Source organism: Pinus tabuliformis, chromosome 5_2 (assembly GCF_031772625.1).
Source record: "Pinus tabuliformis cultivar Carrire ecotype Pingquan chromosome 5_2, CPIR1, whole genome shotgun sequence".
Lineage (NCBI taxonomy): Eukaryota > Viridiplantae > Streptophyta > Pinopsida > Pinales > Pinaceae > Pinus > Pinus tabuliformis.
The window spans coordinates 878,050,759-878,074,993 of NC_142306.1; the positions used below are offsets into that span (position 1 = coordinate 878,050,759).

The 24,235-nt window shown below is 39.4% G+C and overlaps 1 protein-coding gene across 4 annotated transcripts in view; it reads left to right on the top strand.

Moving 5' to 3' along the window:
• LOC149162106 (protein DETOXIFICATION 44, chloroplastic-like) overlaps window positions 1-24,235 on the top strand; it is a 559,183-nt gene that overhangs the window by 385,714 nt on the left and 149,234 nt on the right. For all 4 annotated transcript variants that reach the window (XM_089437140.1, XM_089437141.1, XM_089437139.1 and 1 more), the window contains exons 9-13: window positions 11,056-11,127; window positions 11,337-11,453; window positions 11,572-11,667; window positions 11,830-11,951; window positions 12,258-12,371. In XM_089437140.1, coding sequence (XP_089293266.1) covers window positions 11,056-11,127; window positions 11,337-11,453; window positions 11,572-11,667; window positions 11,830-11,951; window positions 12,258-12,330 — 480 coding nt within the window. In that variant the 3' untranslated portion in view covers window positions 12,331-12,371. The remainder of the gene's footprint in view (window positions 1-11,055; window positions 11,128-11,336; window positions 11,454-11,571; window positions 11,668-11,829; window positions 11,952-12,257; window positions 12,372-24,235) is intronic.

Consider the following 24,235-nt stretch of genomic DNA (forward strand, 5'->3'; position numbering starts at 1 on the left):
CGGAGGTTGTATTGGACATAAACTAGATCATTTAACCGTTTTTTATCCAAACGGTTTCTCTTCTTTGTGTTACTTGGGAGCAGGAGCGAAAATGGGAGCGGGAGCGACATTTTCAGAAGCTCCTGGTTTGGGAGCGAATCCCAGAGGAGTTCGACAACCAATGTCACTAACATCAAGGTACATAGAGGGATTGGTGCTCTTGATTAAATAAGAGTTCCATGCCCTAATACATGACAAAATTCAATGGAAACATTGCAATCCTCCAATCCTAAAATCCTGAAAAACTGATAAGTCTGCTGCATTTTGAATGAAATCTAAAATTCTACTTTCTCCATATGAAATCCAATGAGGCCGAAACCACTCTCAAACATCCTGAGTCATTTCATGGTAATGTTAAAAATTTAAGTAAAAGGATGAAAATGAAGATCAAGGAGAATGTCACTTTTACTTTAAGAATTTAACATTACCATGAAATTTGAATAGCATATCAATAGTAGAGAGCATTTGAGTGTGTTAAATAGGGTTTGGGAGGGGGAATGGACCCCAAATGACATTTAGCAAATTCATATAACACCTTGGAGTCCAAACCAATCAGAAATCACCTTAAAAATCCATTAAAAAAATATTAAATTGTTGTTTAACGTGTTCTGGGCCGGCTTTTTGTGACTCGGCCGAGTCATAACAGAAACGGCCGAGTTGGCCGAGTCAGCCATGACTCGGCCGAGTCATTCAATGACTCGGCCGAGTCATGGCTGACTCGGCCAAACGTACCGTTTCAAAGGCCGAGTCATGGCTGAGGGTATCAGCTCGAATCAACTCGGCTGTTTCGGTATCGAAACGACCGTTTTTTAAAACAATGATTTAACCCAATCCCATAACAAGATATCATCAATACTAAATGCAAAAATAGGAAAAAAGCAAGAACAAGAGATGCATGTGAATAAGAAGCGAAAAGAAGAAAAGTAAATTATACGAAAGGGCTCTGAGGCTTTTAGGATGGCCAAGCACAAGGAAACCCAAAGTCCTATGAAGAGACCAAAATTTAGAAGTTGAAAATGGTACCAACTTCATTATCTCTATCAATGCAATTACATCTCTGCAAAAAATGAAAGTGAAGCTGCAAAAATACAAGTGTTCTCCATAAGAAGACTAAGAAAAATGAACCCCTAGAGGAAAATTCGAATTGGTATTTATACAAGATGACAAGGAAGAATTCTCCTTGAAAGGAGGAAGTTTTCCCCGCCAAAATCCATCAAATAGTGGATCTGGTTCCTAACATTAGGAATCTGCATTAAATGATAGGGAACACATTCTTAGATTTTCTCAATCATTGGAGCTCCAGAATTTGTGCAATAATCTCAAAATATCTTGTTGATTTATTATCCAATATGGATCCTCTTGTAATAGGGAGGAAGCCCCTAAATTATCTTCTACTCCAAATCTTCATAATTTGCCTGATATTTTCACAATATTCTACAAAAATAAATAATATTAGACACAAATATGAAATCATCTCTAAACCTTCCTAATGAACATATTAAAGCTAAAAACCATTATTAATTATAGGAGAGGTTTAATAACCTTCATGTGCATAATAAAGGTTAGATGGGCCTTAATTTGTGTTTAATTTGGAGGCCCATCACCATTTGAAAGAAATTATTCTTCTAACTCAAAAATTAATTATGCAATTTATTTGCTATGGAAAATAACGAATAAAATCATAGTTGCAATTCTCACCATAAAAATCTAGTAGAAAATAAAATACTAGAAACTGAGAAATTCTAGCACACACGCAATAAATTTTGACACGGTTATTTTTGGACAATTATCTCCAGAAAAACCCAACTTGGAAAAGTGGTGCAGCAGATGAGGGTTTTATTATTAATGTTTACCAGCAATTCTGAGTACAATAATTTAGATGCCCAACTGGAAATCTAATTTGAAGAAAATACTCGCAAAAATATTGTGAGAATTTTCTTTCACCCCACAGCTATTTTCTTCCTTCCAAATAGCTTCCCCACCCTTTGTGTTGAGATGCCTGTGTCACCCTCTGCACAGTGCCTATGCTAGCCCTCTGAAGATTTCGGCCTTCCTTCCTTCGACTCTTTCGGGAACTGAAAAACTTCCTCCCAAAATGCTACCACTCTCCTCTTCCACTTGCTACTCACCCTCTCGCTCTATGTTCTCTGTTGAGCTGCTTCTACTGAGAAAATCGAACTCCCTGGGCAATTGAGTATCTGCACATGATGATCTTCATCTCCACATCAACTTTCTTTTATAATTCACTGTTGGAGCACCAACAACCAAGATTAAAGCTTAATCAATGGCTAGGATCACTTCTGGGTCAATTCGTGTGAGTTTCTAGATGATTCACACCTTATCTCAATTAACACTGATTAATTAACCATATTCTCTAAGTTTAGACTTTAATAATCTAATTGAGACTCTTCTAGGCAGAATTTCCAGAAACGATTTTTGGGTTTTGGAGATCTCATGTATTCTAGCCTCTCCACAAAATTTTGTGGCTAGAATACATCCAATGCTACAAAAGCTAACAGTAACCATTTGCATTAGAGGAGGGGCTAGGTTGAGTGGAAACTTGTTGTTGGAGTGATTTGGACCACTAAAAAATATTTTACATCTTTTTCTTCGAAAAACTCATTTAAATTAACCATATTGGACCATCTCCTTAGAAATTTGATTTTCTAGGACCATTTGTTGTGTTGGAGGACCAACGAATTTCCTTTGGTGGTTCTCTTGCTTGATTTGTGGAGATTCCAATTGTCGATTTCTATGTTCTGTGTATACATATACATATCTATATATGATTTTGACAATCACTAGAACAAAGATTAGTAAATACTGATTCACCCCCCCTCTCAGTATTTCCAACAATTGGTATCAGAGCAGGCTTCTTCATACTAGCCTAACAGCTTGAAGAAGGATCCACAACCATGATGAGAAATCACGAAGCATCAGGAAGACCTCCTTTGTTTGATGGCACTAACTTTGGTTTCTGGAAGAAAAGGATGACTTACTACTTAATGTCCCTTGGACCTGAAGTCTGGCATTTTTGTCAAACTGAATACCAAGCGACTTCCACTCTTCCAACAGACCAAGACGAGAGGAAAGCCTACATTGCAAATGCAAAGGCCATGAACTCTATCACTAGTGGAATCACTGATTCCGAGTTTACAAAAATCATGCACTGTACCTCTGCCAAAGAAATGTGGGAGAAGCTAGTTGGTTTGTACGATGGAGACTCAAAAGTAAAAAAGGCAAAGCTTCAAACTCACAGAAGACAATTTGAAAGTTTGAAGATGGAAGATGAAGAAGATATTGCAGCATACCTCCTTCGAGTAGCTGAAGTAGTAAATTCCCTAAAAGGATTGGATGAAAAGGTGGAAGAAAGTACCATTGTTCAAAAGGTATTAAGGTCTCTTCCAGACAGATTTGACTCCAAAATAAGTGCTATAGAAGAAGCAAAGGATCTAGATACCCTCAAAATGGATGAACTCCATGGAATTCTCACTGCCTATGAAATGAGGAAAGGTGGCCCTAGCTCCAAAGATGCAGCATTCAAGGCCTCAAAGTCAAAGGAAGTGAAAGAAAGGAATGACTGTAGTGATGAGTCAGATGTGGAATCCGAATTGGCTCAATATGTACGAAAGCTTAAGAGAGGATCTAAGTTTAAAGGCAAGTATCCTCTTATCTGTTTTAAATGTGGTAAAATAGGTCATTATGCAGCAAAATGTCCTCATAAACATGACAGTGATGATGAAGGAAATTCTAAAAGAATGGCACATAAAAAGAAAGGGTTCAATAAGAAAAACTTCTTCTCCAAGCAAGATGAGTCTGATGAGGATGAGTTTATGGTCATAAAAAAGAAATCAGATGCAGAAAGTGATCATGATGAATTCCAAGAAGCATTATTCATGGCGCTCACAGATGATGATGACTCAGGACTGGAAGGAAATGTAGATGAACTGTTAATAAGCGCCATTGAAGAAAATGAGAAACTATGGAACAAAATCATTTCTATCAAAGTGGAAAATGAGGAAATAAGGAGAGAAGATCTCTTGGTAGCAAAGCTTAAAGAAAAAGAAGAGACTTGTGAGGAACGCGAGGCCAAAATAGTGTCTCTAAGAAAGGAGTTGGAGCAAATTAAAAAGGGCTGTAAAAGCTCTCAAATACTTGAGACTATTCTGAAAAATCAAAAACCTCAACATGACAAGTATGGAATAGGTTTCAAAGGAGAATCCTCAAGCACAAAGAATAGTTCGAAAAGCTATGCCGATGCACTTTCCTACAATCCAAAAGATGAAAATGTATGTTATCAAAAGTGCATCCCAGATTCCAAGAATGAAGAAAGAATTACTCCAAAGAAGAATGTGGAGTCGAATCATGGACACTACAGCAAATACAAACCTGTACTCCACCAAGGGCCCATCAAAAATCCAAAGAACGAGGGAGGAGTAATTCCCAGGAAGGAAATCGACTCAAACCGTGGTTGCTTCAAAACCATCTTTCTTGGACACTGCTTTCACTGTAAAAACTTCGGTCACCAAGCTAGACACTGTATGGCTCGCAGAAGTGAAAAGACAACGCAAAAGGACCGAGTAGTCAACTCATATGCCCCCAAAAGACAGGGACAAATCAAAACCTTCAATTCATTTGATCCCTTGACCAAATTTGATCTGATTTGCTCTTTTTGCTACAATAATGGACACTATGAACAAGACTGCCCACTCAAAGGAAGAAAGACGAGTAGCAAGAACTCCAGCATGGACAAATGCGGCCTGGCTCTATGTGCTCAAAATAATGGAAACCAGTGGTTTGTAGACAGTGGGTGCTCCAGACACATGACAGGGGACAGAGGGAAGTTTGTCTCACTGAGAAAAAAGGAAGGGAATGTGTCTTTTGGAAGCGGATCTGGCAGAATTGCAGGAAAAGGAACAGTTACTCTAATAAAAGGAACAGGAAAAGCTCAGGATGCTCTGCTGGTTGACCGACTCAAACACAACCTTCTGAGTGTCAGCCAAATCTGTGATCAAGGACATAAGGTTGTTTTCAGCACCAAAGACTGTGAAATAAGGAACTCTGCCTCAGGGAAACTTGTGGCAAAAGGGGTGAGAACACCAGACAATATTTACATTCTGAACAAGATTCAGGAAAATAAATGCTACTTGAGTAAGACAGATGAGAGTTGGCTGTGGCACAAGCGACTTGGACATACAAGCTTCGAAAATCTGATCAATATCAGCAAGACCAAAGCTGTACAAGACATCCCAAGGCTGTTCAAACCAAATCAGGCAGTGTGTGCTCCATGTCAACATGGAAAGCAGATCAGAACCAGCCACAAGACAAAGGAACTTTGTACATCGAAGCCCTTGGAGATCATCCATGCTGATGTATGTGGGCCAACTAGAAATCAAGCACTCCAAGGAGAAAGGTACTTTGTGTTATTTGTTGATGATTATACTAGAATGATGTGGATATATTTCATAAAGTATAAATCTGAAACTTTTGAGTGTTTTAAGAATTTCAAAGCCCTTGTAGAAAATGAAAAAGATTCAAAAATTAAGTGCCTCAGAACAGACAGAGGAGGAGAATTCACATCAAACGAGTTCAGTAAGTTCTGTAATATTCATGGAATTAAAAGGGAATTCTCGGCTGCCAGAACACCTCAGCAAAATGGGGTAGTTGAAAGACGAAACCGAACAGTCCAAGAGATGGCAAGAACCATGCTATTAGCAGTAGACTTACAACCTAGATTCTGGAGACAAGCAGTAGGGACAACTGTCTATACACTGAATCGGACTCAATTGAGACCAAATTGTGATAAAACTCCTTATGAGCTATGGAAAGGAAGACTTGCTTCGGTGAAGTACTTCAAGATCTTTGGAAGCAAGTGCTTCATAAAAATAAATGATGGCTCACCCGGAAAGTTTGATTCTCGGGTTGATGAAGGGATATTTCTTGGATACTCTACACGGAGCAAGGCTTACAAGTGCTACAATTATCGACTAAAGAAAATAGTGGAAAGAATTGATGTAAAGGTTGATGAAGATCTTCCAGAAAAGGAAATTGAAGAACATGAAGATGACTTTCTCATTGAAGAAGAAGAACCTACAAAAGAAGAAATAGATAAGAAAGAAGAAGAAGAAGAAGAAGAGGAAAGAGAACCACCTAATACCCCTTCAAAGTTGAAATATGTCCAAAAACATCATCCAGAAGAGCAGATCATTGGCGATAAAGATGAAGGTGTGCAGACCCGAAGAAGGATATCAATCACACCCAAGAGAAAAGTCATTGCCCTCCTATCTATGATAGAACCAGAAACATTTACAGAAGCAAGTAAGGATCCTCATTGGGTAAAAGCAATGGAAGAAGAAATGTCCCAAATTGAGAAGAACAAGACATGGGAGCTGGTACCTCGTCCAAAGGACAAAAACATAATAGGAACCAAATGGGTGTTCAAAAATAAAATGAATGAGGAAGGAAAGGTTATCAAAAACAAGGCAAGACTTGTCTGCAAAGGCTATTCACAGATTGAAGGAGTTGACTTTGAAGAGACATTTGCGCCAGTGGCCCGTATGGAAGCTATCAGGATGTTCTTAGCATTTGCTTGCTCAAAAGGATTCAAAATATATCAAATGGACGTGAAATCAGCATTTCTAAATGGGGAACTCATGGAGGAAGTCTACATGGCTGAGCTAGAAGGTTTTGATCTAACAGCAAGAAAGGACTTAGTCTGTAAATTGAAAAAGGCTTTATATGGGTTGAAACAAGCTCCTAGAGCTTGGTATGCAAGACTGGATAACTATCTCCAACAACAAGGCTTCAAAAAGGGAGTGGCTGGAAGCAATCTATACATAAAGACAGATCAAGGTAAGTTACTAGTTGCTCTTGTTTATGTCGATGATCTGATTTTTGCTAGTAATAATGATGAAATGAGCCATGAATTTTCTCAAAGCATGGCAAAAGAGTTTGAGATGTCAATGATAGGAGAGCTGTCCCACTTCCTGGGACTTCAAGTATCTCAAACCAGAATAGGATTGTGTATATCTCAAGCCAAATATCTAAAAGACATGCTCAAAAAATATGGAATGGAGGACTGTGCACCTGTGAGTACACCTATGACCACAAACTGTAAACTGAGCAAAGATGATGACTCCCCTCTAGTAGATGCAACTCATTACAGGTCAATGATTGGAGCCCTTCTATACTTAACAGCTACATGACCAGACATAATGCAAGCAGTAGGAATGGTGGGAAGATTTCAATCTGCTCCCAAACAATCTCATTTATTAGCTGTAAAAAGAATTCTCAGATATTTGAAGGGAACTTCTGATTTTTGTCTTTGGTACCCAAAGGACTCAACACTAACGATAACTGCATACACAGATGTTGATTGGGCTGGAAGTATAGATGATCGGAAAAGTACTAGTGGAAATGCATTCTTCCTAGGAGACTGTTTAGTATCCTGGCTCAGCAAAAAACAGTCATCCATATCATTATCCATAGCCGAAGTCGAGTATATTGCTGCAGCAGACTGTTGTTTTCAGATACTATGGATGAAGGAAGCTCTAAAAGATCTCGACATATGTACATATCAACCGATTACCGCCTATTGTGAAAACACAAGCGCTGTCAGTCTCAGAAAAAATCCAGTGATGCACTCAAGAACCAAACACATACCAATCAAGTATCATTTCCTCCGTGAGCAAGTAGCTGAACAAAGCATCGTCCTGGAATATATCAGTACTAAGGAGCAGATAGATGATATTTTCACAAAACCTCTTCCTCGAGAAGCATTCGAACATCTGCGTCAAAAGATGGGGGTTATTTCGTTATCATCACTCAAGTTCATTCATAAAGACGCAGAAGGACAGGGGGAGCAATTTGACAGGGGGAGTTCGTATGCATTCCTTTGCCATTGATGTCAAAGGGGGAGAGAGCAGAAGAATATTGCCATCAATAACAAAGGGGGAGATTGTTGGACACAGATTGTCATTGATGTCAATATGGCAATATTCAAGAGGAGGAGACAGAGCCACATAGGAGCAGACCAAGCCATGTTGGGAATTTGTCTGACCGTACCCAGCTTTGACTTCGATCCGACGGCGAACAGTCTTCATACTAATCCAACGATCATCGCTCGCCCAAACAGAACGAATGTTACGTCCCGATAGAAAGTGGTTTTGTGAAAAGTACAGTTGACGCGTGGCAAAATTTTATTGCATCGGGTGAGATTTACGGAATACCACTTTCACAGCAAAAGCGGTCCGATGAGCTTGGTGGTTTTCTTCAGTTGTTTTGTAAAAATAAATGCGCAGGTGAAATTAATATTTCAACAAGCCAGAGGAGCCACACTGGAGCAAGAGGAGCTATAAGAGGAGCCATCAGAGGAGAAAACCCAAAGAAGAGGAGCTACCGGAGCATATTGGAGCAAGAGGAGCCATCGGAGGAGCAAATGTAGCAAACAAAGCCATACATGCCTATCGGGAGCCTATCGGGAGCATACACAGCCATCGGGAGCAGAACTCACATAGATATATCCAGTTATGTTATCGGGCCTGTAAAACCCATGTATGTATGCTTTATCATTATCGGCGGTTAAAAACCATATAAATATGCATATAATGCAAACAGAGGCGGAAGTCTTGGTTATATATGCAAATACACCATCGGCAACAAAAACTATGCATATATATATGTTTAACACTATCGGAGGCGCAAATGGAGGCTAAGGCGTGTACATAAGCTTTAACACTATCGGCAGATTTGAAACCTTATTCACGGAAGTGTTGAAGCCATATCGGGTCCGGCACACAATGTCGCATCGGAACTTCGGGAGCGGCCATACAGTGTCAAGTGGGCCATTGCGATTGCCGATAGCGATATCACATCGGACCTCCGCCAAGGGCAATCCCTGATTGCGATAGAGGCATGGACCCGATGGACTCATTAAAAAACAGTTTATAATATATCGCATCCAGCATTTCGGAGCGGGTATCGGGAGTGGTAAAGGCCCTGCCTCTGATTGCGAAAACATACGCGGACCCGATGGCATATCAAAGTTTGATTGAATAATATATCGCATCCGGTTCATCGCATTGGCCATTGGTGACTGCAGTTATGTTGCGATTGCCGATAGCGATGAAAGGAACGGACCCGACGGGCATATAAAACAAGGTTCAATGCAATATCGCATCCACAAGTGGATTGGCCCATCAGCCATCGGCCCTTTGCCATCGCCGATTGCGATGAATGTTGCGGACCCAATACATTATAGATACGGGTGCTATGATCCTTGAAGTCCGCCCTTTAGCACTGTCGCCTGTTTTTTTCATATATTTCCTGTGTAATTTGATATTTGGCCTGCGCGCGCCTCTGAGGCAAAAATGCATACGATAATGCTCCCGATAGTTCAGGAGACTGACTCTGGCGATAATGATTGCGATTGGGACGTGGCTGTCCGTTAAGCTATGACAACTGGGTGTATGCGGCCTCTCTTCCTCTTGTACGTGTCCTGTGAATATTGGAACGTTCGATAGACAGATGAAACCGAAAGTGGGAAGCTGAAGAAGCAAACGATTAGACAGAGGAAACTGACAGGATAAGCGAGCGTTGAGGAAGCCCAAGAGCCTACAGAGAAAGGAAGCTAAACAGCTAGTGAGAAAGAGGAAACAAATGAACAAAGGGATGGAATGTATAAAAACAACAAAAACAGAGGACTGTTGTTGCTGGAGTGGTGGTGAAGGACCAGCAGAGGGTGCAGAGGCAACAGAAGCAGCGAAGATTGTAGAGGCAATAGAAGTAGCAGAGGCAGAAGCAGCAGAACCAGTTTATACAAAGGTTGGGTTGGAGCCCAAGAGGTTGGAGCCTCAGAACTGAGCAGGATTGAAGTCCTTAGGAGTTGGTGCTCCTAAAGTCCAAGATTGGTGTCTTGGCAAAACAGAGTTGGTGCTCTGGGAGGTTGGAGCCTCACTGAAGTCCAAGTTGGAGCTTGGCAACTATTCACAGTCAGATATACTTATATTGTATTTATTTCATTGCACTGTCTTGAGTCTTAATAAAAACATTTATTCCAGCTGTCGATTTCTGTGTTCTGTGTATACATATACATATCTATATATGCTTTTGACAATCACTAGAACAAAAATTAATAAATACTGATTCACCCCCCCCCCCCCTCTCAGTATTTCCAACAGGATCCCACTAGTTTCTCCCTTTTGCACTAAAAAAAACAGCTTACCCTCTATTAATTTTTTCTGTAATTCTCAATTCTTAATGTTTATTCCAATTATTATTATTTTAATATTGCAATTGAAAATGATTTGTTGTCCAATCTTTTCTGTTAATTTATCAATTTTTTTTTTTACAATACTCTTGGTGATTACGTCTTCATACTTAGTGGTATTTGGAACTTCTGAACTTTAATTTCCTCATTAGTTAATTCAACCTATTGAAAATCTTTGTTTATAATTTCTAATTTGAAATTGTTCTGCTTTTTCTCGACATTGTTTACTTCAGTGTCAACTCCATCAAGCTTATATTCCAGCTATCTGAATTTTGATGCCTGTCCCATATAACCTCCCCAATATAATGTGAGCTTTGTTTCTTTGCTAATTTTGAAGTCGAGGAAAATACAACAGAATTCTATTAAGTGCACAGAATTGCGAATTCTAAAATACACTCAATCCACAGTATTTGCACGACTCCTTTCACTCTATTGCTTTTCTGTTATACATTCAATTGAGAAACACATGAATACCTCAGAAAATGACAAGCAGAAAATGATATTGTGATCCAACTAAAAAATATTTCCGTTGCATTTGAAATACATGTGAACTGCGACACTGCAATCAAAGATCACGTTGTTGAATACGAAGGAATGGAAAAATATCATACTGAATATACTAGTCTGATTGATTCTTGACAAAGATTGGCAATCATAAATATTTAGTTTACAGGAAACAAAACCAAATGGGCTTTTGGTTCATGCTTTTCTTTGACTGGAAAAGGTTTCTCTTATTGGGTTATTTGTAGGCTCTCATAGCTGATGCGGTTGCCAAAAGAGACTACAAGAAGGCAAAAAAGGTTGCATATCGTGTCCTACAGGTAAAATAAACTCTAAGTTTTGAGCTTTGTTGGTTGTGCATGGGAAGTATATAGAGTTAGTGAACCTAGTTAAGTGCGATCATTTGTGAGCAGGATGCTTCAAACACACCTTTCAACAAATGAAATTCACTTTTACTAGAAATACCTATTAGGTGATCTTTGCCACTGCTGGACTTACCTCATTTCTTCTTTTCACGAACATGCTGCAGATAGGACTTGGCTGTGGACTTGCTTTAGCGGTGATTCTGTTTGCAGGATTTGTACCATTTTCAAAATTGTTCATAAATGATACAACTGTCTTGGAAATCATGGCTTCTGGAGTCCTGGTATACAGTTACATGGAAAAACAATCTTCCTGAATGTCATTTATGAACTATTATGAGGCATGATATGTAGCTTAGGTTTTTCTGCATTAGGAAGTTAAATTACTATTTTCCTATGCAGTTTGTTGCTGGCACTCAACCAATCAATGCTCTTGCATTTGTTTTTGATGGGCTTCACTATGGAGTATCAGACTTTGCATATGCAGCATACTCAATGGTAAATTTTGTGTTGCTGAGTGTAGGAGAAGATTTTTAATACATATTAGACATGGCTTATACTATAGAGCTGGTATCCAGTTTTCCTTAGCAGAAACATTAGATGCTGGGACATATTTAGACTCAATGTCATGACTTAGGGAGATACAACATGATTATGCAGATAGTCGTTGGAACAATATCCTCCACGTGGTTGGTACTTGCACCACCTATTTTGGGTCTTGCTGGAGTCTGGGCAGGTTTGGCGCTTTTCATGGGTTTGCGGATGGCAGCTGGGTTTTGGAGGTAGACTGAATGGTTTAAAAGCCTATATTGAGATTTATCCGGTTCTTATATAAAGTTTCTTGGTGTTACTATATTGCTTTTAAACTTTCCTTGAATCTAAATACCGTTGAGAATATCTTGTTTACTATGATAATATTCCCACTCCCAATTTGTTGAGAACAGTCACTCTTTTAAATTGTTTGTTGTTTTCACACCCTTTATTGGCCTATATTTACATATCGTGAAACAATGATCCACTTTTACTTTTTATTGATTAGAAACACAATGCAAGTTTTTTCTGGAGTAACCAAATGATTGCTTTTCCAGGCTAGGTCGTACAGAAGGCCCTTGGCAGTTCCTGACACAAGATAGGGAGGACAAGGAGTTGGAAGTTGACTGAGCGATTTTCTGTCTTAACAAATAATTCATCTTCGATACTAGGTATTTCATATAGTGTTATGAATATTAAGTTAATGTATGTGTGAGCAAGGTTTAATATAAAATAATAATTAACATCAAGATATGTTACGAAAACAAGTAATAGGAGAATGAAATGGGAAAGACAAGGGAACAAGAAATAAGGAATGATGCATACAACGAACAATTTAGTGAATCCATTCAATAATCAAAAGTAAACCATCAGATTGCAATGCATCCATATTGTAATTAAACCCATCCAGATCATAATAGATTCTAAAAAATTGTATTGTGATAACCTATAGAATGTACATTGCATTATGCATTGCAATAAAGTTTAGAAATTGTCAATTTACAAGTACATAGTGATAGCATAAAAATAGGTCTAGTAGATAGTCTACTCATAATCAAATTCTTGAGTTCTGATAGCACTTCTTGAGTTCTTGGATCTTCCATGGTTTTCTCTTCTTCAATGAACTTTACCTCTTTCCCCATACCTTGAACATGATCCATTCTTCATTTGCTTTTGCAGAAGATTTAAGCTCTTCAGTAGCTCAGTGTTTAGCTGATTTTTCCTCTCTAGATATTTCAACATTCTTTTTTTATCAACTCTACAGCTCTGCACCTTTATCTTCAATATCCGTATACTTTCTACTAGCTTTAATGACTTCATTCTCTTTCTATGCCCTTTGGACTCTGTTTATTCTATGCTGATATGCCAGCCATTAACTTCTTGTTTATGGGTGTAAGCTTCATGTCCATATTCCATGTACCCTTTTCAATAATGTTCTTTATTTATCCTTGTAGTTTTGACACCACAAAGTGTGCATAACAATAGAACTATTAAATACTTCTCAATTTTAGGTCTCTAGCATTTTCTTTCAAATGCTGGTAATTATGCACTTAATAGGTTTTATCAAATCAAGGTTACTGCCCTATTTCTTCTCAAGTTCTAAAGAATTCTAAAGCATTTCTCTAAGATTTGAGCAATCAAAATTATTCCCCTCTTAATTAGCTTTCCAATTACTACACCTATACCCAATTTGGGTTTCTACGTTCTAAGTTATGGCTCTACATAATCCTTTCCCCTCATGGACATTTGTTAATCACATATCCTGAAAATGGCATTTCTACTTAATTGGACAGGGAGCAGAACTCTACAATCTAGAAATTACACAAATTGTGCCTTTGTATGCTCTAATAAGAATCCAATTTTTTAATTTGATCTACCATTCCAAATTCCAACAATTTCCATCTTCAAGGATGCTTCCCTAATTATTCTCTCTGAGATATTTAGTCATACACATTGACAGGCAAACAGCTTTTTCTTCATATATGAGCTAACTTCTAGCCCATATATCTGTACTGCTATAACCAAAAGCTCAATACCATATTCTAACATACCTAGTACTATGGGGACTTTGACAATATGGGTTTCCTCATGGGGACTTTGACAATATGGGTTTCCTCTTGAAGCCACCAATTTCACTCCCAGATTGTTTCTCTAATACCTCTCCTCTTTTTTGGAACCAAAGGAAATCAACATTCCTGCAGTTGATGAAAATATCTCAAAACCATTGGATTTGGGGCTATGGGGAGTTTAAAGATATTTATGTTTTCATCAGAATGTAAGGGAGATTTTAGGAAAGGATTAATGACTTCATTGCGGAATATGGTAAGTGTCCCTCTGATGATATCATTAAGGAAATAAAGGAGAGGTAGGATGTGCTCTGTTTCCTGTCAAACTATTTCAAAGAAAAATATGTTGAGCCTTGTGTGCATAAGCTTGAGTAATCAGTGAAGAGAGCATGACAGAACCACATACAAAACCATGTCAGGACAAAGAATGGCTCATTTATCTTCAAGGTCTTAAAGAACTCAGCTACAAAGAAAACCTTAAAGCAAAGTCGAGTGTCTCACTTCAAGAAGAGAACAGTGGTAAAGGGTCCCACCTCGTTGAGGAGGGCAAAGTGAAGGAATTAAAAGAAAATATTTCCACTTGCAAAGATGAAGAAGATAAAGACTTTGAGATGGAGCATAATGATGAAGAACCTCCTTGTTTTCCCATCAAAAATGATCTGAATTGGATCCTTAAACTCTCTTAAAGTTTCCCGAACTTTGTAAAAAAACATGCCGAAGTATCAAAGTCTTATGGATGTCGAGCTTATCAGAAATAACCTCTAAACAATAGCATTGTGGTCAGCACGGAACAACGAGGACCCTCAGTCAAAGCGCGCAGACCGTTGGCCCATGGTGACCGCGCACTGGCACAAATTGACAAACGGGAGGTCAAATCCCAAAACAGAGGCAGTTTCTGATACGCGTATCACAGGGCGTCCCCCTCAGTGAAGGAAAGCCCCCAAGTGCTCGGTCACGAGGAAAGCATAAAACTGTACGGAAATCGCCAACTCCGTCAAACGATGGGTCCTGCGCTAAACCCTGCAGGGTATCGGAAGGGCTTCAAGTGGTAAGCGGGTTCGACCGAGCCCCCCCCGATGCCATACACTGGGTGACACACGTCCAGCGGATGAGAGAGAAAACCGCTCACATCGGACGGGTAAAGGTCATGCTACTTACCCGCCCGATATGGATGGAAACCGTAAGATCTGGAGGCTTCAAATCAATGACGGAGAAATGATCCGACGGATGACTGGATTCAATGGGGAAATAGGCTGAGTCACATAAGATTTGAGGTCCAGCATGACCGATGAGTTGGCAGAGGAATCAGTTTCGCGGGCAATCTTGGAGCAACGAAAATAACGACCGTTCAAAGAGAACTGACACTCAGTTCGTGAAGAAACAGGTGGCCACCTCTCTGTGAAGCATTACACAATGATGATGATGTAGAGCAGGGGAATTCAAGCGGACAGAGGTAGGAGATCCAGAGAGTCAGGAAGCAGAAACAAACAATCAGGGAGCAGATTGGCTTTAAGACAGGAACAAACAGGCAGAAAGGAGGCAAAAAGAGAGAGACAAGCAAATTGCAGAGAATAGAGAAGCCGAGCTGACCTACAGAGCAAAGGCAACATCGAGCAGACAGAGATAGAGAGAGTCCGAGAGTCGGTGAACTCCAAAGAAAGCTTGAGAGGTTCAAGCAACTCTTCTCTGTATACCTGTCAGGTTTTGAGTACCAAATTGGACTCATACCACTGAGACCAGTTGAGGTCGAGATTCAGTAAGGGGAGTCTGTGTACTCTAGAGACTTGGGGGATCCAAGTACAATCCTACTGATTGTCATTTATTAAGTGAGACTCAAATTGAGCTCATCATTGTAAAAACTCTGCTTTTAAGACACAATAGAAAGGCCACCACTAAAGGGTGGATTGGGAGACGTAGCCAAGAGGAGTGGGTGAACTCCTTATTAAGCTTGTTGTGTTTTATGTGTTTTCTTACTGTGTTCTCTTACTGTTTTAGTGTCTGTGTATTTTGCAATATTATCGATCCGTTGCATAAAATAACATAGGCACACCCCAACACATGAGTCTGTAATACCTTCATTAATTCTCTGAGGTCAATTACTGGTGATTTCAGATAAAAAAATCAAGAAATAATTGAAGAAGGGGGGTGTGATAAGAGCCTTGAGGTCAAGATTTTTAAGAACCCACCCACACTTCTCCTGATGGAAGCACAAGTTCAACAAGCTACACTCTTTTCCAAGTAATTGATCTTCATGACACATCTACTGGTGATATGGAATATGAGGATTTAGTGATCACACATGCTTTTGAAGAGGATGGTGATTGTAAAGACATTGAAAGTATTGATGCATTCATCAAAGTTGACAGATATAAATGGGATTTGAAATACTCTTTCTTCATCAGTGAGCCTATTTATGACAGCATTGAGAGATATTGGATTATTGAATTTTTGCCTAAGGAGCTACCAAGTTACTCCATGGATTATGAGCAACCATATCAACTCATACAGGAGAAAACATATGAATAGGTGCAAAAGGGGGACTTCTACATTCAAGCTACAAAGGATACTGTTCAATAATGGATAGTTTTGACATGTGGTTATTGGGTGTACACAGATCCATTTGATAGTAAGGACATGAACCTTGCAATAGTAGAAAATCCGCAACGTCTTTAGCTCTAGGCATATTTCATGAAATCTTAGCTTCCATGGCCACAACATCCAACATTAAGTTGTGGCTTCCAATATATTTTTGATTTTCATGAATCTTTTCATCATTTATGTGTGCATGTGATTAGGGGCAGCCAGGAAAGGCAATAGTCTATGTATAGGTTTTGTTGCTGCTCAAACTAGCAGGCCTTGTAGAGAGGCAAAAGTTAGAGGGAACAACAACACTTGGGACAGAAGCCCACTGTCACCACAACCTAAGTCCCCTGCTCTTATTGGATTTTCACCAATGGGAGGAGTCTCAGTACTAGACACTTGTGATGAATGTCTTTGCGGTAGGTTTGAAGTGAGGTAAGGTAACTCATTCAATGTAAAGTTCAACAAATGGTGCAAGCCTTGGGAGAGACTAGTAAGACTCTCCACGAAAAACCCCTTTGAGAACAACTAAATAGGAACTAGGGTTGAGATTTAACACGAGAAAATGGTACATCCAAGGTCAGGGTAGATGAAAGAAAAACTAATTTATGATTAACTTCACTAATTACTAAAGAAATTTCCTTCAAAGAATCCCCAAGTTGAAGGATTAGCTTCTAGGGTTCCCTCTTGATGTGACAACTAGGGCATTAAATTTTATGGAGAATTCACCATGGGAATTCCACCAAAATTTTAGCTCCTCTAGAGGAGAAACAAAGGAAGAGTTCTATCCAAACAAAATTTGAATATTCCTCCTCCAAAATATTCACACCAAGCCTTAGAGGAGCCTCCTTATCTTTGAAGGGGCGAATTTATAGGTTAAAAGAGAAATAATTTGAGTTTTTGGTGACCACCCAAGAGATTTGACCAGTTCCTTGTTAGTTTCTATAGCATATGATGTGTTCTAGCCACGAAATTTTGTGGAGAGGCTAGAATACATGAGATCTCCAAAACCCAGAAATTGTTTCTGGAAATTCCACTTAGAAGTGTCTCAAATAAATTATTGGTCGTTTTTAAAATATTTCCTAAGTCTAAACTTAGGGAATATGGTTAATTAATCAGTATTAATGGAGATAAGGTGAGCATCATCTAGATACTCACACAGATCGACTTCAAGATGATCCTAGCCATTGATTAAGATTTAATCTTAGTCGTTGGTGCTCCAACAATGGATTATAAGAGGAAGTCGATGGGCACTTGGAGAAGACACTTCTGTAGTTCGATTTTCTTGGCAGATCGATTTCTAGAGAGAAACAATAGTTGTCAGAGAGCCAAAAATCAAAGCAGAGTTAGTGAGGGGTAGAGACAGTGATCCAGAGGAAATTTTCCAGATCTGGAGAGGTAGCAGCAAGAAGGCCGAGTTATTCCTACTAAGGTAGCGCAGAGGACTGCGTAGTTGCTTCAGAAGAGCAATTCAATTTGGTTGGAGGAAAAATTGATTTAGCTTCCAGAGGCCGAGAAAGTCTTCTAGAGGGTCGGAGAATTAGTTTCCTCAGCAAAGACAGGAAGAACGATTTCATTAGAGGTAGTTCAGAGGCTAGGCGTCATAGGGCTTGCACAAGCACTATGTAGAGGTTGATGCAGAGGGTCCAGGACGACAACTTTTCTGAAGGGAAGTTGTGTCGAGGTTGCTTGTGGAAGAAGGGTAATTCCCTTACATAATTTTGGCCAGATTTTCTTGTTGTTTGGATTGCCAGTTGGGCATCCATAGATTGTACTCAGATTTCATTGTTGCATAATAATTAAAACCCTCACTTTTGCACCGGTTTTCCCAAGTTGGGTTTTTCGGGGACAATTGTCCAAAAATAACGGTGTCATTTTTATTGTGTGTGTATGCTAGATTTTCTTAGATTCCAACGCTATTTTTCTTTTGCAGATTTATTTGTGAAAATCACAATTTGATTTATTTGATATTTGCCGCAGCAGACAACAAATAAATTGTTAAATAAATTAACAATTAGGAAAATAATTTCCAGTTGTTGTGATAGAGGAAATTTTCACATGGTATCAGAGCATGAGTGATCAGGTGGGTGTTAATCTAGGTTGTCATTGATATCAATTTGGCATTGGCAAATATTCTTGACATGCCAGAGGATGACTATAACTCATGTTTGATAAAGATGTCAAGACACCTTGATGATCTAGAAGCTCTTGATGACTTATGTGACATACACATGATGACATGTCCTACCTCCGATGATCTTGATGAAAAACACATGATGACATGACAAACCTTTGATAATGTGAAGCCATAATCCTTGATGACCTTACCTCTGGTGATCCTAATAATGGAAGACTACATGATGTAGCATATGTTTGATGACATATCATTTATGATATGGTGACCCTATGATGAAGAAGGCAAGGACATGTTGAAGAAGGCAAATGACCCTACCTCCAATTCTGCACCAATAAATGACCAGTCACATTAAAAAATATTTTTACTACCTTAGAGGTAGAATTTCTCTATGAGACCTTCACCATCCTTTAGAGCATATTTTTAGCTTTCCAATGAGCTATTACTTGGCCCGAAACTCCAAATATTTTGGGAGATATTTATTTTTTAAGTTAGGAATATTAATCTGGTCCTTGAGCTGACCTGTGCTAGACCTGTCACGTCGACCTTCCTCCATAAGACACGTCCATTCATCTTAAATTTCAAACCAATATTAATATGAGTTCGGACACCTCATTTTAGAAAGCAATTCGGTGAAGATTTCAGAGATAAGACACAGAAGAAGACAGAACAGCAAGGAGGCCGAGGAGGACTTGATATCTCTATTTTGGGCAAATTCTATTAAAGGTTTTGAGGACAGTCATCTATTACAATTCTGTTTTTGGCACAGAGAACAGTCTTAACTGTGGAAGAATTACTCCATACCTCAGATTTCAGAGCTACAACAACCTTACACCTTGGATTTGTAATTACAGTGGACTATCATTTGGAGTCTGTAGCAACTCGGATTTTATTGCAGTATCATTTGAAGTCTGTCCACCTGTAGCAGACATATCTTTGCGCCTGTGGAGACTTGTGGTTGGACCTGTGGCTGAATTGTGGAATTACCCTTGGCCTCTGTGGACAGAGCTTAAATATAAAGGAACTTTGGAACTATAAACAAAGACTCAAACCTGTGAGCGGATTTTAATTGTCTTGACTGTGGCAAAAGACCCTTATCTTCTTAAGCTCAGACCTGTGGCAGAGACCCCTAATTTCTGAAGCTGAGATCTGTAGCAGAGAATAAACTCGAACCTGTGGCACCTTAACTATGGACTTGAGACACTTGGTTGAGAGTTTTGGCATAATTTGAAAGCAGGTTTTTTGGGCAATGTTTGGAGCAACCTAGTGATAGAGTTGAGGACACCTTTGGGACAGAGAGAAGCAAAATTTGAAGAGTATCTAGGACTACACCTAAAAGAGACCTAGAAATCTGTCTGAAGAAGACCTATTGTACATTTGTTGAAGCTGCTTGTTGAAGACATTCTTGAGCATTGCTAGAAAAATTGTTAAAGCAGCCTTTGGAAGCCCTCGTGAAGTCCTCATTGAAGACATTGTTGAAGATCCCTTGAAGTCTGCTGTGCAGACCATAAAGTTCTTGGAGCACCTCTTTGACGCATTCCTTTAGCAGACTTTGGAGTAATTCTTGAAGAATCTTTTGAGCAACTATTAAGACATTTTTTGAGTGGGCTTAGAATTGAAGACTCTTGTGAAGTTGATCTTGAAGACAATCTTGGAGACCTTGATGCATGATTGAAGCCATCGTGAGGTGACCTTGGAGAAGTTGCTTGGGTATGATGAAGAGCAGTGGTGACACCTTCTATATCATAAGGTTGCCATTGATGATGGAGCATGAAGACTACAGTGAAGCTAAATATTGACAGGGCTCGGTGAAGAAGACCTTAGGAGCCGTGAAGTACAACCTAACATACCTTGACAAAGTGAAGCTATAGGGTTGGAGCCCTTGGGGTTGTGCCTCAGAATTGACAAGGTTGGTGCCTTGGAAAGTCCAAGTTGGTGCTTCAAAAATACAAGATTGGTGCCCTTAGAGTTGGTGCTCCTAAACTCAAGGTTAGTGCTTTGGATGAGATAGGGTTGGAGCCCTAGAGGATCGGAGTCCTCAAGAAACCAGATCGGAGTCTGTACCAAAGAAGGGTTGGTGCCCTAGCGGTTGGAGCCGCTAAATGCAAGGTAGGTGCCTTGAGAAGATAGGGTCGGTGCCCTAGAGGTCGAAGCCTCACAAAAGTCCAAGTTGGTGCTTGGCAATAGGTTGGAGCCTGGAAGATTGAAGATCGATGTCTTCATCTAGGGTTGGAGCCCTATATACATTGTACTTGATTTATTGTGAAAAAGAAATTAATAAATTGTTTATTTTGTGTTCTAAATATAAGTGATCTAACTTGTAAAAGTAACAATCAAAAAGGAATATTGATTCACCCCCCCCAGGATTTCCAACAACGGGAAGCTCAAAAGCAAAGGGAATAATTCCGCTACTCAGAGGGAGAAGCAGGCCAAAATTCTTAGAGGCAGCGTAGTGCTTAAATAGGCAGGCCAAATTGCTGGGGCAGGAATTCGATTTCCAGTTGCAGGGTTGCAGAAAAGTCGAGTTGCCCAAGTTAGTGATTCTAGTAGTTAGAGGGAGCAGCAACAGCTGAGATTTTCACTGAGAAGATTCCTTGGTTGGATACAAAGGGTTTTTGCAGCAGTTTGGTGTTGCAGAACCAGTGTCGGGTGGAAGAGAAAAGCACACACAGTTGAGGAAAAATTTCTCTCAGGGAACTTTGAGTCTCAGAAGTTCGATTTTTCCAGGCAGATTGGCAGTAGCAGCTAACAGATCTACGCATTCCAGAAGGGAGTGCGAGTAGCAGAGCAACAACCAAGTGTTAAAATTATGCAACTGCGGTCAAATTCCACTTTGGATAACTGATATGATGAAGATAATAATTGCAATAGATTCTTATTTTCAAGAGGACCAAAATCGACTTTGGTCCTCTCGAAAATAAGAATCTATTGCAACTATTATCTATACAATTGGATAGGTCAGACTCAACATTAGGGGGACCCTCATGGAAGTTGGGTGACACATCAAACTTTTCTGCATGGAAAGTCAGGTTAGAGATCATAGCTAAGAATGATGATGTGCTGGAATACATTCAAAGAAGGATGCTCGAGCCTCTAGAAAATGCGTCCTCTTCCCTCAAAAACAGGTACAAGAAAGGTGAGTCCAAAGAAAAACAAATTATATTTGATGGTTTATGAGATCATTTACTTGCATATGTTGGGAATTTAAGGAAGTCTAAAGATATGTATTACAAGATAGCTGACATGTGTGAATCAACAATTTGAATGTGATCATCACCTTGAAAGATCAACTCAAAGAAACCAAGATGAACAAAGGATAAGTTGTTCAATCCTACATTATGAGGATATCTTTCCTTAGAGATCAATTGCAAAGAGTTGGAGAAAATGTGCCTGATAGGGAACTAGTAGTTGTGACTCTTAGAGGTCTCCCTCTTATTTGGGAAACCTTCATTACTACAATAAACAACAACAATGTCCTCTCGTCATTTGATGAAATTATTGGGAAGCTTACTCAAGAAGAATCAAGGATGATAACCAAGAAGGAGGATTCAAAAGCATGAAGAGGGAGAGCCCACTGCATATATCACTGATGACAAAAAGAAAAGGGAAAAGGAGGTCCATCAAGGAAGCCTCCTTCTCAAAATGCAAAAGGAAGGAATGACAGATCTTTATCTCATATTGAATATTATAATTGTCACAAGAAAGGTCATTATGCTCGTGACTATCCTGAGAAGAGAAAAAGGCAACGTTACAACACAAGAAGCAACATGAATAATAAAAGAATAAAAACGATCAAAGAAATACCGCGATAGAAGATATGAAAGAAGAAGAAGAGATTCCTCAAGCGACCGTGAAGAAGATCATCCTCCTCAAAAGAAGTCAAGAGTTCCCAGGTATGAAAGTAATGTTGTAAATAAATCTGAATACATTCTTATTTCTGCCCTTACTAGTTCTTCTCCACCAGATTCATGGGATAGTTGGTTGGTTGATAGTGGGGTCACTCATCATTTCTCTAGATACAAGGAAGTCCTCTCTAATCTAGTAGAGGAGGCTAAACTGAAGATCATTCTTGGAGACAACTCCACTCATCCCGTGAAAGGTTTTGGGTCCGTCAAATTTTAGTTGAATTCTGGGGAATTAGTTCTATTGCATGATGTTATGTATGTGTCGGGATTAATGAAGAATTTGGTATCTATATCCGCATTGGAAGATAAAGGGATGAGGGTTGCCTTCATCAAAGGAAAAGTTCTGACTTGGTTTGTTGGTTCACCTATGAGAGATGCATTCACATTAGGATCAAGATTTGAAGGACTCTATAGAGTCACTGGAAGGCCACTTCTAGCATTGGTTCATAATACCAATCATCTAAGTGAGTTGTGGCATCGCAGACTGGCTCATCTATACTATGATGCTCTTCCAAAATTGAAGAAATTGATCTCATGTATTCCTGATGTTCAAGCCCATCATGATGGAGTTTGTCTAGGTTGTGAACAAGGGGACCATTCCCCTCTAGTGAGAACAAGACAAATGAAATCCTCCATCTCATTCATTCCGATATATGTGGTCTGATGGTTGTGCATTCTATTGGTGGTCATATCTACTACATCACCTTCATTGACAACTTCTCAAGAAATACATGAATATACTACTTAAAGCATAAGGATGAAGCCTTTGAAATGTTCAAGGAATTCAAAACCTTGATTGAAAATCAAACAGGGAAGAGAATCAAAGTATTCAGGTCCAACAATGGAGGGGAATACATGTCAAACGAGTTCATAGAATTTTGCAAGAAAGAAGGGATCAAGAAGGAAACAATTGTGCCATATACTCCTGAACAAAATGGTTTAGCAGAAAGGAAGAACAGGTCTATATTAGAGGTTGTCCGTCCATGATCAAAAGGTTCAAAAGTTCCTTTAGGGAGAAGCTACACATGCTACTGTATATGTTCAAAATAGGGTGCCTCATCAAGCATTAGAAAATAAGACCCCCAAAGAAATATTCACAGGTGTTAAGCCTGATATTAGCCATCTTCATGTATTTGGATGCCCCGTATATTTTCATGTGCCAAAGGACAAAAGGAACAAGTTGGAAGCTACAGGAAGAAAAGGTACGTTTGTGGGTTATTATGAAAATTCTAAAGCATATAGAATATATATTCCTGGTCAAAGGAAGGTCGAAATTAGCAGGGATGTAACATTCGATGAAGATGCAGCTCTTGGAAAAGCAAGAGACCTTCCTCTGCCTCCTCCTCCCAAGAAGGAGAATGATGACTGGGATATTCTAGATGGTCCTTCCGTGCCTGAGTCTGAGACTGATATTGTTGATGATCCCATGGAGCCTATGGATCCTTTAGATCCTCCTCCAAGTGATCCTTCTACTAGGAAGAGACCACTTCGGCTCCGCGATACTCTACAGATGTTGAAAGAAATGTTCCCATTTTTAGATCATTTAGAGAAAGGAAGCAACCATGTAGGTATGAGGGATATGTTGTAGCCATGAGCACTATGATTCAAGTCAAACCTTCCTCATTCGAAGAAGCTATAAAAGATCAAGTTTGGAAGGATGCTATGGCCGAGGAATATGAACCGATTGTGAAAAATGATGTATGGGATGTTGTGCCAAGACCAAAGGGAAAATCTATGGTGACGTCAAAATGGTTGTTCAAGATCAAGCATGGAGTTGATGGTAGCATTGAAAATATAAGGCAAGGTTTGTGGCTCGAAGTTTCTCACAAAAAGAGGGAGAAGATTATGAT